The sequence below is a fragment of the Capsicum annuum genome, chromosome 7 (assembly GCF_002878395.1).
Source record: "Capsicum annuum cultivar UCD-10X-F1 chromosome 7, UCD10Xv1.1, whole genome shotgun sequence".
Classification (NCBI taxonomy): Eukaryota; Viridiplantae; Streptophyta; class Magnoliopsida; order Solanales; family Solanaceae; genus Capsicum; species Capsicum annuum.
Window position 1 is genome coordinate 197,866,990 of NC_061117.1, and position 17,915 is coordinate 197,884,904.

General features: G+C 36.2%; 2 protein-coding genes across 2 annotated transcripts; both read left to right on the top strand.

The window, feature by feature from the left end:
- Nucleotides 1–448: 448 nt before the first annotated feature.
- On the top strand, nt 449–4,035 carry LOC107878303 (5' exonuclease Apollo). Its single transcript, XM_016725239.2, has 4 exons — nt 449–1,296; nt 1,862–2,070; nt 2,538–2,645; nt 3,041–4,035. Exons 1-4 carry the CDS (start codon nt 1,005–1,007, stop codon nt 3,743–3,745), a joined length of 1,314 nt encoding a protein of 437 aa, XP_016580725.2. The 5' UTR covers nt 449–1,004; the 3' UTR covers nt 3,746–4,035.
- An 8,457-nt stretch (nt 4,036–12,492) lies between these two features.
- LOC107878302 (G-type lectin S-receptor-like serine/threonine-protein kinase At2g19130) lies at nt 12,493–15,806 on the top strand. Its single transcript, XM_016725238.2, has one exon. The coding sequence runs from the start codon at nt 12,988–12,990 to the stop codon at nt 15,565–15,567; it is 2,580 nt and encodes an 859-aa protein (XP_016580724.2). The 5' UTR covers nt 12,493–12,987; the 3' UTR covers nt 15,568–15,806.
- Nucleotides 15,807–17,915: the final 2,109 nt, after the last annotated feature.

Here is a 17,915-nt window from a genome sequence, read left to right on the forward strand (position 1 = left end):
AGAGGTTGCAACCTCCATGGATGCAGAGCTTGAAATAATTATTTGGTCAAAAGCCACGTGTCATTAATTCATTTGACACCTTACAATGTATTTTATTTCTTTTTTTTTTTTTTAAATTATGGATGCATATAATAACGTGGCAATTTAAAATGAGTTGACACAAATTAATTCGTTATTTAATCCATGCTGGATGCGCGTGTAATTCACATACTAGAGTTGGAGTTGAAGGTGTCAAAGTGACACAATTTATGGCTACTTAAGGTGCCAAAAATAAACAACGTTCACTTGATATGCCTAAATAAAAATTCGTGTCAAGTTTAAGGGGTGACCAATGAATTTGACCTTTAAAATATAATTATAACATCAAATGAGGGCCTCAAATTTAGAGAACTAAGACACCTTGGCTTTTGTTTAACCTTTTAAAGTAGTCCTGGATCAAGATCGAGAGTTGAAAGTTTGTTCCTGAGTCTCTGATCGAATTGGATTATGAGGTTGAAAAAGTGTTTTTGAATTTTGTTTCTTACTATAAGTAAGGAAATCCTTTTCTCAAAAAACACTTTTCATAGTACTTTGGTCAATCTGCTTAAAAAAAAAAAAGAAAAGATAAAATATTTAAGCCAATCAAAATGAGAAAATTGGACTCGGTAGCAAACACACAATATAAATTCATGAATTTTCCCTGCAAAAGCCCGCCACCTTTAAAGTTTCAAATCAAAACCCCCGCCAACCAAAATGCCCTTCAATTTCTCATCATTTCTCCCCCCAATCTCCCATTAACATCATCTAGATGATCCCTATATAAGCCTACACGCTCAAAATCGAGAAATTTCCTGCCCGTACCTCGCAGTTATGCAGCAGAACAGAAGGAAACTAGCCAATGCTCGACTACAATAGTTGATACTTGATAGTCCCTGTGTAAGCCAAACCTTCAAATTATGCAGAACAGAGGGAAACTAGCTAGTGCTCGACTGCAATAGTTGATATTCAATCGAAGCAGCAGTACTATGGAGAGTGGAATGGTATCGGTCGATCGTTGGACTGCTGGTAGCCAAGTCTACTTTCTAACTCACCTTCACGCCGATCATTTGTGTGGACTCACTTCGAAATGGTCCCGAGGACCTCTTTACTGTTCACGCATTACTGCTAAGCTCTTTCCTATCAAATTCCCTGACTTCGACCTTTCTCTTCTACGAATTGTTGAAATTGGTCATTGGCATTCGGTTTCTTTACTATCTCCTTCCTGTGGTTCTTACACTGATGTCGATTTCATGGCCATCGATGCTCATCATTGCCCGGGTATTCCACTATTCTTTCCGCTCAATGTGTTGTTATGCTTTCACTTTCTTTACTTCTTTGGACTGTTTTTTATTGAACCGTGGGTTATAAGAAACAGATTGTCTGCCTTTGTGGTAGAGGTAACGTCTACTTACACTCTACCTTTGTGGGAATGCATTGAGTACGTTGTTGTTGTTATGCTCACCACATGTTTGATTTATTTCTTGTGTGATTCAAGTTCTTATGTGATTCAATTATGCAGTTCCCTACTGTAATAAGATTAATGGGTAGTTGAAATTTATGCTTGAATAGATATTTGCACACAATATTAGTTCTAAAAGGCGATTCTTTTTGCTGGATTGACAATCTTAGTCTTTAGTACTGTTATATAGACGATTGAAGTATGTAGCGTTTAGCTAAGAAATGCTTCAGAAATTTGGCCTTTATACTTGCTTGGAATCCCATTCACGTCAACACAGAAACCTCACATCATATCGTGCTTAAACGTAATGTAACATCTAATTATCATGCTTAGATGGCTAGCGGTTGTCTGAGTTCTTCTGATGAGGTGTAAGCACTGATACAGGAGCAGTAATGTATCTGTTTCGTGGTGAATTTGGCTGCACACTCTATACTGGGGATTTCCGTTGGGAGAGCACAAGTGAGAGAGCACAAACTGGAAGGACCATGCTGCTTAAAGCTATGAAGGATGTAAAGCTTGACATGCTTTACTTGGATAATACTTACTGTAACCCCACATATTGTTTTCCTTCACGTGAAGCTGCTGCTAAACAGGTGAATGCTCTTTTTCGTATTTCTATCTTTTCAGGTAGCATATTTGTGTTTAAGACATATTGTTAGTGTGCCATGACCATTTGACTATTTATTTCAATGAATATACCTTTCTTTACTAGTATCATTTCCTTTCATTCTTGAAGCTTTGTTGAACTTTTCTTTAGCATAATCTTCTTATATTCTAGGCAGTACAATTTTAAAAAATCAGCTGCTTTGGTGTGTAGCTTTTCTATGGATTTATCCAGTACTTTACTTATTTTATTGCTGGTATTTTGTAAACATCATCAAGAATCCTGTGTCTTATGCCATGTTATAAATTATAATTTCCTTTTCAGTATGAAACTGCGAAATTCCAACTTGTAGAAGCTGTTTAATAATTTTGCTCATTTTCCGTATGTTACACAGATTCATGAAGTTACAGTATAGAACATTGACAGATCGGCTTAATTTCTGATGAATGATTCCAGGTTTTAAACATCATATCTTCTCATCCTAATCATGATGTTATCATTGCTGTTGACACACTAGGGAAAGAAAATCTTCTGCTATACATATCACGTGTCCTGAAAACAAAGGTACTTTCCTACCTTTACGGCATAATCAGCGCTACAATTTCGTTGGTGAGTCAAGATTATGAGATATCCAAAGTTTACTAACAAGCTTATCTTTATGGTCAGTAGCAATGCAGTTATCCTGGTAATAAGTTTCTACATTCTATTGTTTGGAGTAGACATACTAACTTAGGATACCACTAGATGGCATATCCCCCCATTGTTACATATTTGTTTCTTGCGCTAAAAATGCAATTTCAAGTTACAACCTAGTTAGTAAATCTTCAGATTGTTCTTTCTGGACATTATTGGTACTTGTGTTTAAAACTAAAAATGGTATTCCTTTCATTATTTGCTCTTGGGCACTGCTGACTTATTGGCAAGTATTTGTGCTTGAACTGCTCTTCAACGTCCTGCAGATTTGGGTGTGGCCAGAACGCTTACAGATTATGCATCTTCTTGGGTTCCATGACATCTTTACGACAAAAACTTCAGTGACAAGGATTCGTGCTGTTCCTCGTTACAGTTTTAACATTGAGACTCTGGAGGGACTGAATACAATTCGTCCGACTATAGGGATCATGCCATCTGGTCTCCCTTGGGCACCAAAAGCTTTTAGAGGAAAGGAAAAACTTTCCTCAGAATCTCCTCCAGTGCTCCTTCATAACAGGTGGCCCACAGATGTTACAACTTCTAGTACCTCAAGCAAGCCAAATGGAGGTTCATTAAGTGCAGGGAGAGATGATCATTACATATATACTGTTCCATATTCTGACCATTCATGCTTTCCCGAGTTACAGAAATTTATTGAGTTTGTCATGCCAATTAATATCAAAGGCATCGTATCTTCATCTGCTTCTAATGTTGACCCCCTTTACCACTTTGGAAGCCTTTGTCGAATCCAACAAGCATCAGTGCTCTTATGCCAGAGGCTCAGGAATAAAAGATATGATAAAGTTGGAGTCATTAACATGAGGTCCTCCTTTGGATGCACCGGTACAATGCAATTAGGGAGGAAAAGGAGAAAAAGACAAATTTCTAGTGCAGGCATTCATGTTAGTAGGGTGAGGTTGTTGAGAAGGGAGAGGCAAGGGGTAAAGATTGTGGATACAGATCCTGATTAGCCTACTAGATGACCTTCACAAACTATATCAAATACACAGGTTCTAAAGTCATTCCATTGCGAGTAATGATGTCGAACTTGCTTCCACCATCTCAATAGAAGTAGAAAAGGGAATTAAGTTTAGATTGTAACTTGTATGCTCTAGACCATCTATTCAATCTCAAGAGGTCAAGAGTTCAGTTGCTTACTCGGTTTCCACATGGCTAGTATTATTTTGTTTGTAGAAATTTACTCAAGGATTGTGGATATCTTCTTGTTTTAAGTTATAATCCTAACAGGCCGTAGATTCCTTTTTGTACAAATGCAACATCGTTAGAAGTTAAAAGCAAATTATACTCTTTGACCTGTTCTGTTTGCTACAAACATTTAGTTTGGTATGTAAGATCAGAATGCATAATTTGCTTTTGTTGTCCAGAATTCCTGTGGAAGAGTGTTTACATCCACTCAAAGTATTGTTACTTAAAATATCCTGTAATTTACTTGTTTCAGATAATTTTTTTGATAGATTGCTTCACGGATAATTCACACATCTGAATGTGACTTACTATTTCTTTTTGATAATTTATGCATCTATTCAGAAATTCCTTCCGCTTCAGTGAAGGAACACAGAGATTAAATGTTTGCACTGTTTCTCCATTGAGGAAATAGCTCCTTTCGTTTTTGACTGGTAACATTGGCGATCCTATTCTCTGGATAGATCAATACGATCCACCATGGGTCCATAGTCTCATATATGAGATGTAGGCTAGAGAAAACATATATTTGCTGGATGATAAAATGCGGCATCTCTCTCTCTCTCTTTTTGGGGGAGAGGTTTGAATAGTTTGATGCTGGACGTTTCTAACTCTCTTGCAGTGAAGTTCCATACCTCCAGGAAATGCTAGCCGGTAATTCCAGTTAATGGTGTATCAAGTGGCCACCATGTATGGTTCCTGACAGGATGCTCCGCTAGAATATACAGTATGGGACTTCTAAGGTAACAAAGCATTTTATACCTGTTTTGTCTTTGCGAACTTCTTTAGGCATGCAGTTGTGTTGGTTTGAAGGGAGTTCAGTTGCAGTTCTTTCTTTAGCTGAGTTAAATACTTAAATTACGTTGGGTTGAAGTGCACTCATTTTAGCCTGACAAATAATACTTTTTATGCAATTAACCATCTGATGAAAAAGTTACTAGACTTGGACACATAATTTCTTTTTGTACTTTGCAGCCTGCAAATATCAAATGTGGACGAGAAAGAAAGAAAAGGGCAAAAATATATGATGCGACTATTTAATGTCTGACCGAGTCTTTGGCTTCTAGATGAATTCAGAGTTATAATATTCCAATGTGCAGTTTATGCTGGGGATTGTGGCTTCCAGTCCTTCTGAACCAAAGTATTTTAAGGTTCCAACTTCGAAGGTGCGTTTGTTTTCATTCTTACTGAATTGACATGACTGGTGTTTGTCGCCCATTACTTTGTTATATGAATTTACAGCGTTCTTGTGGGGAAAAAGACACAAGTCTTGAAGTCAACATTGTTGGTTTTTTACTTAGCATCCTGGCTTTGACCTTATTATCTTCCTTAAACAGCTGTTCATGCAGAAAATGGCTTCATTTTTTTTAAGATTAAAATGATCACTTAAAATCCCATTTGTCAGTTGCGTATCCTGTGTTACCTTATTTGCTTAGTGTATATTTCATGTGGAACACATATTGTAGATTATTTGATCAATTAGAGGTAAGTACTGAATTAAAAATAAAACCTATCAAATATTACTCCTCAATTTCGGTGGGGACTTGCTGCAGTGGTACTACTACATAGATTGAAGAGTGGTTAGTTGAACATACATCCTTCATTAAAAAATTATTCGCTGACTTAGACATAAATTACATTGTGTATATAAAAGATGTGTATTCTATCTTAAATACGGTTTTGGTGGAGGCGGAGAGAATTGAAATTATTTACTTTCTAAAGTTGGTAATACCATGAACAAGCCATCAAAAATAAATGGTAAAATGATTCTCACCTTAATGGTTGAATCCAAATTAACGTCTACTAAAATATATACCATTTCCTATTGTCCACTTCATATCTGTGCCCAATTCACACGAAATGTGAAACAGGATGTGAATGGTTGGCCAACGAATTGTGGGAGTATTGTCCATCAGTAGCTTTCTTGCACAATTTATTATTATTACCAGTAATATAAGTATCGATTAAGTCAATACATATTACTATTTTTTTTTTTCTTTTAGCGTTGTTTCTGGAAAAAAATAATCGGTGAATCGGATATTTGGTAAGAGAAAACTACTGGACATCTGGATCCACTTTAGAGGCTATTGGGTTAGCATTTATTTTTCTCCATTAGGAGTTAATGTGGGTAGCTGAGACTTATTTAATTTGATAGTGACTCATCAAATCATGGCTAACGCTAATAGAATTATGGGATTTAGCTAGACTAGGAGTGTGTTTGGTATGAAAAGAAAATATTTTTCATGAAAAAGATGCTTTCTTCAATTTTTTTTTTTAATTTTCTTTAAGGATTTTTGAGAAACTTCTCTATTTCTGAGCTCTGAGGTAAGAGAAATTAGCGTAAACTCTTTCTTTTCAAATTTTATGGTGCGGGACCACATTCGGTATGTTGTTGAAAAATAAGTTTCTTACTTAGTTTATAGTGTTTGGTAAATAAGCAAAAAGAGCAAAAACTATTTCAATTTTTTTTATATAAAGGTAGAGAAATACTATAGGGATGAATTGGAAGAGGAGTGGTCCGAGAGTCATGGGGTGGGATGGTAAGACGTCGGGCAAGGGGAAAACAATGAACTTGAAATGCCATTTATAGATAGGGGGAGGTTAGTCTGTAACAAAAGTATTGAGCAGGAGAAGTTATAGAACAAAAACAATGAAGGAAAATAAAACAGCCGAAAGCTTTTTCTTGAATAGAAAATATGGCAACTGAAATTACAAGAGAAAACAGAGCAACTTTACTCTGTATATATAGACTCCTACTACAAATATAACTTCTAAATTTAACGTTTTATTCCACCTAACTTACTCCTAAAATTACTAACTTTCGGACCACTTTATAAGGTGAACAAACCTCACCTAGTAATTATTTTAACTTGGTAAATGCAGTAAACTAAATAAGACAGTAAGTTGCACTAATTTGTTACACTCCCCCTTAGTGCAAGCTCACGATGAACTACTCCCAGAGCATCTTGAAAGTATTGAAACTTAGACTTCTTCAAAGCTTTAGTGAATATATCCGCAACTTGAGCGTTGGTGCGATGTCAGTTCAATATTTTCACTTAAGACTTTCTCATGAACAAAGTGATGGCGGATCTCAATATGCTTCTTTCGAGCATGAAAAACTGGATTTGACGCAAGTTTGATGGCACTTTCGTTGTCACACTTGATTTGCACAACATAGTCTACTTTCTGGTACATATCATTGATTAACCTTTTCAACCAAATGCACTCTTGTGCAGCCATGGTTGCTGCAATATATTCGCTTCAGTGGTAGACAAAGAAACAACATCTTGCTTCTTGCTGCACCAAGACATCACTGCTAACCCGATACTAAAACAGTAACCTGAAGTTGAGCGACGATCATGTGTATCACCTGCCCAATTTGCATCAGTAAATGCACTTAATAAAAAAGTATCACACCTCTTGTACCAAAGTCCATGACTAAAAGATCCTTTCACATAACGCAAAATCTTCTTTGCGGCATTTAAGTGAGAAGTTGGACTTTGCATAAATTGAGAAACGACACCAACAGAGTAAGATATTTTGGCCTTGTGATAGTCAGATAAATCAAACTTCCAACTAGTTGTCGGAACTTTATCGCATCCTTCAAAGCCTTGCCTTCATCCTTTTTCAACTTGAGATTTGGCTCCATTGGAGTAGCCTTTTCTTTTGACTTCCCCATGATGAAACGTTATAAGAGACTCTCTGCATAACCTTTCTGAGAAACAAAGTAGCCTCGATTTGATTTTTTCATTTCTAGATCAAGAAAACATCCAATTTGCCCCAAATTTTTCTTCTCAAAACGAACAGACAAGTCTTTCCTTAGATTAGAAATTTCTAATTCATTATCTCCAGTTATTATCATATCATCAACGTATAATAATATTAGGAGATATGCATTTGATTCTAATTTTATAAATAAACTAGAATCTGAATCAGATACTCTAAAACCACAAAAGATAAGGTATTGAGCAACTTTACCATACCAAGCTCATGGTGCTTGCTTGAGGCCATATAGAGCTTTCTTCAAACGACAAACATGACTTGGAAACTGCTTAGAGACAAAGCCATGAGGTAGCTCCATAAATACTACTCAATCCAACTCCCCGTACAGAAATGCATTCTTTAAATCAAGTTTCCACAGTTTTCAACTTTTGAAAGAAGCTAGCGAAATAAGTGACCTTACTGTCACCATCTTTGCTACCGGACTAAACGCCTCCTCATAATCCAATCTATCGTTTTAAGAAAACCCACGAGCAACTAAACGAGCTTTAAACCTATCAATAGTACCATCCGATTTTTTCTTCAAGTGAAATACCCATTTGCAAGTGACTGGATTGCATTTTTCTGGTTTGGGTACCAATTCCCAAGTTTCGTTCTTATCTAAAGCGTCAATCTCTTCTTGCATCGCTCTTTCCCAATGTGGACAGCCTTTTGCTTCTTCATAACTTAATGGTTCTTCCGTAGTTAGTGCTTCTGTAAAGAAGCACGAGGTCACGGAATAACTTTTAAGTTTGACCTCATAATCTTTGAGGTAGTTGGGTTTCTTCCTTGTTGACCTTCTTGCTGCTTGTTGTTCACCATTTTCTTCCTTTGAAATTTTCTAACTTGGAGATGCAACTTCTGAAATATTCTGATTTGGAGATACACTTTTTCCCTCTTCACTACAAGGTGATAACACATTTACTTTAGGAAATAATAACTCCATATTATCTTGATCATCACCCAGAACAACAAGCTTTTGAGAAGAAAACAAAGATGACGTTTCATCAAATACCACGTCTCTAAAAATGGTAAACCTGTTTGTCTTTGGATCCATGCATCTCCAGCCCTTCCTATAAGAATCATAACCAACAAATACACATTTTCTTGCTTTTGGATCAAGTTTGGTTCTATTAGTTCTGGGAACATGAACATAACAAGTAGAATCAAAAACCCGAAAATAGTTCACATTTGGCTTCTGACTATATAAAAGTTCAAAAGGTGATTTCTGTGTACCTGGCCAAGGAGGCAACCTATTTGTCACATGGCATCCACATTGAATAGCTTATGCCCAAAACTCTCGAGGAAGATTCTTGTCATGCAGCCATGAAAGACAAACTGAAGTAAAGCAAGCTTTCTTTCCGCAACTCCATTCTGCTGAGGAGTATCTGAACAAATCATTTGACGAAGAATTCTGTTGTCATGACAGTACTGGAAGAGGTCATCTGACATATATTCTCCTCCATTATCACTACGAAGACATTTTATCTTTTTCCCGAACTCATTTGCAACAACATTTTTGAACTTCACAAACTTGGATAATGCTTCACTCTTCTCTTTAAAAAATTTCACCCAAGTGAACCTAGAGTGATTATCCACCAACACCATAACATAGCGATGTCCGCTATAACTTGGTGTTCTTGTTGGTCCCATTAAGTTTGTGTGAACCAATTCAAACAACACATTTCTCCGATTTGATGACCTTTTGAAAGGAAGACGATGAGATTTTCCATATTGACAGCCTTGACAAATCACGTCTTCACGTATATTCTTCAAAGTTGGCATGCCATCTACCAACTTTCTAGAAGAAATCTGTTGCAACATTTGGTAGCCCACACGACCCAATCGAGCCTGCCAAATTGCGGCACTATCAGTTTGGCTTGTTTTCTTTACATAAGCTTCACCTGTTGACATAACAAATAAAGAACCTTTCCTCTCGCCAGTAAAAATAATATCAGCAGATATTTTTTTTACATTTTCAAACACCTTCACATCAATAGGACTAAACAGTACATATTTTCCAGAATCAGTAATTTGAGGAATAGAGACTAGATTTTTCTTCAAACCTGGAACATGATAAACGTCCTGCAATTTGATACTTTTGGATTTATCATCAGCAACCTCAATCGTCACAACTCCTTCTTTTGCTACTGGACATGTCGAGTGATCTGCTGTAATAATGACTCGATCTCCATGATGTTCTCGCATCTCCGAGAATAGAGAATCATCTTCAGTGATATGATGAGGGCACCCTGAATCAACGATCCACTCTTCCCTCTTATTGTTATTAGCATAATTGACAAAATCTTGTGCTGACTTTTGTTCAACAGCTTCGATGCTAAAACATTGTTCCCATTTCATTTGCTCATCTTCATCATTGGTGCACGTAATATTGGCTTTAGAAAGTTTTACTCGACAGTTTTTCTTGATGTGCCCAATTTTTCCACATCTGTAGCACTTCTTGTTATTATGTGAATTTCCACCTTTTTCCGTGGTTGTTCTTCTTCTTTATTTTTGTTCCAAGTTGATGTATTCTTCTTGTTCGACTTCTCTTTAGAAAATAAAACATCATCAGTTTCAAGATTCTTAGCCATTTGTTTAGCTAAAGCTTCTTGATTAGAAAACATGTTCTCCAATTCCTCAACAGATGGTTATTGCGGCCATCCTTGAATGGAAGTGACAAAAGGACCGTACTCCTTTTTCAAGCCACGAATAAGATAGCGTCGTAGACGCGACTCACTAATCTTCTCTTTCGGATTAATCTCTGAAATTTCAGCACAAATACTTTTAAACTCGCAAAAAGTAATCTGAGATAGACATACCTTCCTGTTGTAACATTGCCAACTCATTCTCCAATAGTTGCAGCCTTGCTGTATTTTTCTTGGTAAACAACCTTTCTAGCGTGTCCCAAACTTCTTTTTGAGAGACATTATCACGAACATGATCAATAAACTCCTTGCTGATAAAAATCCTCAAAGCAAAGAGTGCTTTTTCGCACTTGATCTTTCATTTCCTTCGCGATTCAACATTGTCAGGAGTATTGGTTGGGATTATTGAATCAGTTCCTACAATTAAATTCCACAGATCCTGACCTTGAAGGTATGCTTCCATACACATTCTCCAATACTTGTAGTTAGTACCTATAAGTTTTTCTATTCCATATTGAGTTTTTCCCCCGTTTGAGGCCTCCATTGCTACAAACGACAAAAGCTTTCTCTTCACACTTTTCAAACTTCTCCAACAGAGTAAATTGATAGACAAGAAGATAGAAAAGAAAAAAAAATTCCTCCCTTCAACCTTGCTCTGATACCAAATAACAAAAGTATTGAGCAGGAGAAGTTATAGAACAAGAACAGTAAAGGAAAATAAAACAACCGAAAGCTTTTTCTTGAATAAAAAATATGACAATTGCAATTATAAGAGAAAACAGAGCAACTTTACTCTGTATATATAGACTCCTACTACAAATATAACTTCTAAATTTAACGTTTTATTCCACCTAACTTACTCCTAAAATTACTAACTTTCGGGCCACTTTATAAGGTGAACAAACCTCACCTAGTAATTATTTTAACCTGTTAAATGCAGTAAATTAAATAAGATAGTAAGTTGCACTAATTTGTTACATAGTCAGCGCTAAGGAGGTTCATCTGAACTTCCTTCGGTGAAAAATTACATTGTTTAAATATGGTTAACATGATTGTACGTGCATATAATAGATATTGAACCCATTCGACTCTTTCATATGTTCATTTTTTCATATTTTGAATCTTTTTGGTGAAAATTCTGGCTCTGACTTTACTTGTGAAACTTATTTTTCCTTATTTCTATTCAAGAAGTCATTCTAAGCTTATTTTTCTGAAGAATAGGTTTTTCAAAACATTAAGCCAATCAAAACAAGATTGAAAATAATTTCTGTCAAACACACCCTAGGGGACTATTAGTTGTAGCTATTAGTAATCTCAATCGATATATTAGGTGCTACAATGGGCGACCGAAAAATCTTTAGCCTTCAAAGACTTTTCTTCCTCATACATAGCACGTGGGAGGACTTTCTTCCAGCTGTGTTTCCCTCATTTGTTCAGAATTACTAAAATACCCTGAATTATTCATGGTTTAGATTAAAATATAAAGAAATACTATTGTAATTTATTTGTTGCGAAACGAAATCATAAGAAAAAATTGTTCGAATGATAACTATTTTTTATTTCCAATCTTAAGATTGGTACTTCGAATCATCAAGGGAGCAAAAATAATGAGGAAGCTCCTAGAAGGGTTAATAAAAAAGAACGAGAAATGCAAGGACTTGCTGATGGTTGATAGAAGTCATACTTCATGCATCAAAAACATATTCATATTTTAATAGTTGACCCATTTTCATGTATGAAATATTTGTCCAGTTCAGCTATGTCAGAATTGAACTTTAATGTTGTGCCACAAATTTGAATATTTTCCCGGAATATAATGCTATTAGCTCGTCACGTTCCGACATCAAAATATTTCATGTCTGCCATAGACCGTACATTGAGCAAATTCTGATATTCATTCGCACTGTTTGCCTGAGTTGGTCTTATTTTTTTTTTTTTTCCTAATAATTGAATTTATTCTTAGCTGCGGATAATTTGTGTAATACTGTGATGGAGAAATCTAAATTTATGTTTCGCGAAAAAGTTATTAGTCTTGACGAATAAAACTTAAGACTAACGCAAAATGGTGACCCAAATTATTATGCATCAACGATTCTTGTTAATCTCCTGTTATCGCAAAGAAAATACGAACAGCTTGACCAAATATTTTGACTCACTAAACTAATTGGAATTAGGCAACGCAAATATGGTCAATTTTGAATATTTAACCATTATAACATTCAAAATTTGTTTGGACCATGTAAACATTGTACTATTCCTAGTAGAAAAAGAATCATTTTCTTCATTTATTAGTAAAAAATAGTTCGTTTTCCTGCTTAAACAACAACTTTCTCTTTTTTAATTGAATTATTATAACAATAATGACAATATTTTGAGTATAGTCTCATAAGTGGAATCTTATAAAAATAGGAGAAACTAGATCTTAGGCTCAACTAAAGTGAAACTTTTAGGTACTATTATTTCTCTAATTGCTTCTTTATTGTATTTTGAATTTAAGACAGAGGGATTAAGGGTGAAAAAGTCAATTTAACATTAGCCTGTTGGCTTGAAGCCAGACCAAGTAGTTCTGTTTTCCAGCAGTCATATGAAAGTTTATTTGTATCATGACCCATTCTTCAAGAAAATCCCATGAATGTCTTTGGCCTTCTTCTGAAAAGAGATATAAATCTGCTTTGTTCATCACATATCTTTGTCCTCTGCACAAGCTCTTAGCAGCTATGGCCATAAAAATCAATTCTTTTTTCCTCCTTTCTTTGTTGTACTTATGTTTTTCTCTAAAACCCCATCTCTATATTGAAGCAGCTGACACTATTTCTGCAAATCAATCCCTTTCTGGTGACCAAGCAATTATCTCTTCAGGTGGGAAGTTTAAGCTTGGTTTCTTCAAACCAGGTAATTCTTCCAACTACTACATAGGCATGTGGTATGATAAAGTGGTTGAACAAACTGCTGTTTGGGTTGCAAACAGGGAAAAACCAGTTCGTGATAAAAATTCTGCTGAGTTAAAAATCTTGGATGGTAATTTAGTACTGGTTGATGAGTCCAAAACTCCAATTTGGTCCACAAATATCAGCTCCAGTAAGTCAAATTCTGTGGTGGCAGTTCTTCGAGATGATGGTAATTTGATCTTGACTGATGTGGCTAATTCAACCCCGCCACTTTGGCAAAGTCTTAATAATCCTGGCAATACTTGGTTGCCTGGTGCTAAACTTTCTTACAATAATGTTACAAAAACAAAGCAGCTTCTTACATCATGGAAAAGTCCAAATGATCCTGCACCCGGGCTGTATTCACTTGAGTTGGACCCCAATGAGAAGCAGTATATTATAAGGTTCAATAGAACTGAGAAATATTATGATACTGGACCATGGAATGGTCGAATTTTCAGCGGGGTGCCTGAGATGAGTACAAACTATATATACAATTTTAGCTATGAGGAGAACCAGAATGAAAGCTATTTTATATACTCCCTTTATAATGATAAAATCATATCAAGATTCATTATGGATGTCTCAGGACAGATTAAGCAACTCACATGGTTGGATTCTTCAAATCAGTGGAACCTGTTTTGGTCTCAACCTAGACAACAGTGTGAAGTTTATGCTTTTTGTGGACCATTTGCTATTTGTCAGGAAAGCTTGCCTTTCTGCAATTGTTTGGATGGTTTCCAGCATAGTTCAGAGACTGATTGGAATCAAAATGATTATACTGGAGGATGTGAGAGGATAACAAAGTCGCAATGTGGCAACGTGAATGGGGAGAAAGATGAATTTTGGATGCATCCGCAGATGAAAGTACCTGATAATCCTTTAAATGTTTCTGCTGGAAGTGCTGCAGAATGTGAATCTACCTGTCTGAATAATTGCAATTGTACTGCTTATGCTTATGACAGTTCATGCTCAATTTGGGATGGCGATCTCTTGAATATGCAGCAATTCTCACAAAATGATGGCAGGGGCAGGTCGATCTATGTCAGGTTAGCTGCATCTGACATCCCAAAATCCAAGAGTAAAAAGGGAATTCCAATTGGTGTTTCTGTGGGGTCTTCTGTTGCTGTAGTTATCATTCTTGGCCTTCTTTTTGTTGTATACCGGAGAAGGCGTAGGCATAATATTGGAAGTGGGAAAACAGTGGAGGGTTCATTGGTTGCATTTGGTTACAAAGACTTGCAACATGCAACTAAAAATTTCTCAGAGAAGTTAGGAGGTGGAGGTTTTGGTTCTGTTTTCAAAGGGAAACTATCTGATTCATCTGTTATTGCTGTTAAGAGGCTCGATAGCATCAGCCAGGGAGAGAAGCAATTTCGATCAGAAGTCAGCACAATCGGGACAATCCAACATGTTAATCTTGTACGCCTTCGTGGATTTTGCTCTGAAGGTAACAAGAAACTGCTGGTTTACGATTACATGGAAAATGGATCCTTGGATTCACATCTTTTTACCGAGAAGCAGTCAGATGTTATGGATTGGAAAACGAGGTACCAGGTGGCACTGGGGACAGCTAGAGGCTTGACTTATCTCCATGAGAAGTGCAGGGACTGCATCATACATTGTGACATAAAGCCTGAAAACATCCTTCTTGATGCACAATTATGCCCCAAGGTAGCAGATTTTGGCCTAGCAAAACTTGTTGGGCGTGACTTTAGCAGAGTGCTCACTACTATGAGAGGAACAAGAGGTTATCTTGCACCAGAATGGATATCAGGGGTGGCCATTACAGCCAAAGCCGATGTTTATAGCTACGGCATGATGCTTTTGGAAATTGTATCAGGGAGGCGAAATTCGGAGTATTCTCAAGATGGGAAAGTGAAATTCTTCCCTAGCTGGGCTGCACGTGTAGTAGTTGATGAAGGCGATATCCTTAGCCTATTGGACTATAGACTGAACAGAGATGCTAATGTTGAGGAGGTGTCAAAAATATGTAAAGTTGCATTTTGGTGCATCCAAGATGAGGAACTACAAAGACCCTCAATGGGTCAGGTTGTTCAGATCCTTGATGGAATTTTGGAGGTGAATATGCCTCCTATGCCACGCTCTCTTCAGGTTTATGCAGACAATGAGGAGCACATAGTTTTCTTCACTGAGTCATCCTCGAGCCAGACTAGTTCACAAGCTCAGAGCAAGACTTCAAGTACAGCATCTCAATCCAAAAGCACCACAGAGTCGACGAGTTCCAGGTCGTGAAGATGACTTTCAACTACTACATGCAATTTATATCAGTAGTAACTAAATTTGAATTATATATATTTAGCTCTGTAGAATCATTTAATGATTACCCCTAGCATTATCCGTTGAGTTTTCTGGTTCACTAGTTCTATTTTACTTCATACTTTTGGTATTTTGTGGTGATTATATTGTCAATAAATGTCATCTATTAACACTGAAATGGATAGAAGTCAAGTGTCAGTGTAAAGCTTCTCTTATGTCATGCTTCTTCTCCATGAAGTTTCGTCAAAGTAAATGAAAACTTGAAAAGATTTCCAAGTATGGAGTTAAGGTTCTGCCTAGTCTTTGAATTGATATATCTAATTATATCTGATAGTAGAAATGTTAGCAAAAGAGGTAGCTCTGTTGAGATGTGTCACCAGTCTCGGTTAGGTGTCCCATGAATTCTTTCTCCCATTAGGCCTTTATATCCTTGCCCGTCAGTATGGCATTTAAGCGGTTTTACACTTTCTGTCTTATTGGGGGGATGGGCTACAGAAGTATTTCTTGTTTATCCGCTAAGCGTTCTCCCATGACGGAGAGACCCTTTTGGATATTCAATAAGATTTGACCGCCAGTCTCCTAGTGGATCGGTCAAGGTCAAAGTTGACATAATAAAATAAGGCCTCATTCAAGAAAGCACCTTGGTTTAGGTTCTTTTTCATTGGCATGTGATATGGCAGGGCATTCTACCGGTAAGAGTCAGACGGGAAAGACATAGATGGCACCAATCTAATCTCAAGAACTTTGATTCAACCATTTCTGTGTAGTTGACTAGAGTACCCCTGTTTATCTTTTCATGTGTGTATTAAAACTGATTGACAATAAAAGGATTATGCCAGGTAAGTTGTCGTCAAATTTATGGTTTACAATGGAAAGAGAAGCAAGTAAAGGCAAAGAAGAAAGAGTTTTAAGAGTGTTACCTACATGAATTTTCTTAGAAGAGGTACTAAACCATTTCAACTGGTGAATTCAATTTAGCTCACTATCTTTTTGGTGATTAGGAATTTTAATTACTTACAATGAAGTAATAAACCTCTAAAGTTGGACAAAAGGTCCCAACTTTAGTAAACTAGCTTTCTAGAGGCTCACCATACTTCTACTGAATGATACAAACAAGTCCTAGGGATAATACTTCATCTATCTCAACTGCCCAGCTAACTTTATGTTACAATTGCCTCTACCATGAACATCTTGGACTACTAATTTTACCAGAACTTCAGCTAGCTGAATGATAGGCTGAACAAATATGGTGTCAAGATGTCTTGGTGGTAAAATGGTAGACACACGAGACTAAAAATCTTCTGGTATCATTATTCCTCTCTTTGGACAGCAAGGAAGAATGTTGACAGGGATGAACATCCAAGTTTGGTCTACTTTGGTCTTCATTGCAGTTGAAACTTTTCTTTTGTTACCTTCAATTGTTAGTTTGGGTATTTAACTGCATTTCTTAAACAAAATTATCAGTGTTGTTAACTTTAGGTCCACAGAATACTAGTTCATTCTTTTTTGTCATTCCCACACCTGTTTTAATTTGTTCCCAAAACATGCGTGTGTGCCTCACACCAAATAAAACAATATGCTAACTATTTTTGATGTTTGTCTATCAAAAAAATAAATAAGAACATGTTAGTTTGGGAGGTTTAGCACCTGAAAACTATAGTTCGGAGGGGGTTGGAGTTGGGAGGAGGAGTGGAGAGTAATGTAAACTCGACATTGTTTAATTATAAAACTAAGTAATAAAAACGTGATAATTTAGAGGGGTTTAGCACCTAAACTTGTAGGTCAGGAGGATAACATAACTAGACATAGTATGAAAAACATAACTAGACATAGTATGAAACAAATAAAAATGTGATAATTGTGAGGGGTTTCGACAAAATTGACATGTTGAAAAATGAGAAAACCAAAACTATGTTGGTTTAAGATAGTTAAACTAAAAACAAGATTAACATTAGTTTAGAGAACTGACTTATAAATACAAATTTCATTTCTAATATATGTTGAGCCCGACAAATTTCATTTCTAATATATGTTGAGCCCGAATCACCTGTAGCTAACATATTATTTTTTGATATTTGATTTGTCACGATTCGATATCTGAAAAAGTGATGACACCTATTTTATTTCCGTAATATGTAAGCCAACTCAAAAATACACAACATAATATAATAACAAATATGCAAAAAACATTAATCAAACACCATGAGTTTCAACTGCTTTCTCAAAAATCAAACTGATGCTCATTCGTTATTGCAATTGGTGGAAATACATCACCAATTGAGGATTCAATGTTGTAGCAACTTGAAATAGAACTATATTAAATA

What these genes read in the sequence shown, in the direction of transcription:
- LOC107878303 (XM_016725239.2), top strand. Translation starts at nt 1,005, where the DNA reads ATGGAGAGTGGAATGGTATCGGTCGATCGTTGGACTGCTGGTAGCCAA. An exon ending in CGATGCTCATCATTGCCCGG is followed by an intron (nt 1,297 to 1,861) that starts GTATTCCACTAT and finishes GCACTGATACAG; the next exon opens with GAGCAGTAATGTATCTGTTT. An exon ending in GTGAAGCTGCTGCTAAACAG is followed by an intron (nt 2,071 to 2,537) that starts GTGAATGCTCTT and finishes GAATGATTCCAG; the next exon opens with GTTTTAAACATCATATCTTC.
- LOC107878302 (XM_016725238.2), top strand. Translation starts at nt 12,988, where the DNA reads ATGACCCATTCTTCAAGAAAATCCCATGAATGTCTTTGGCCTTCTTCT.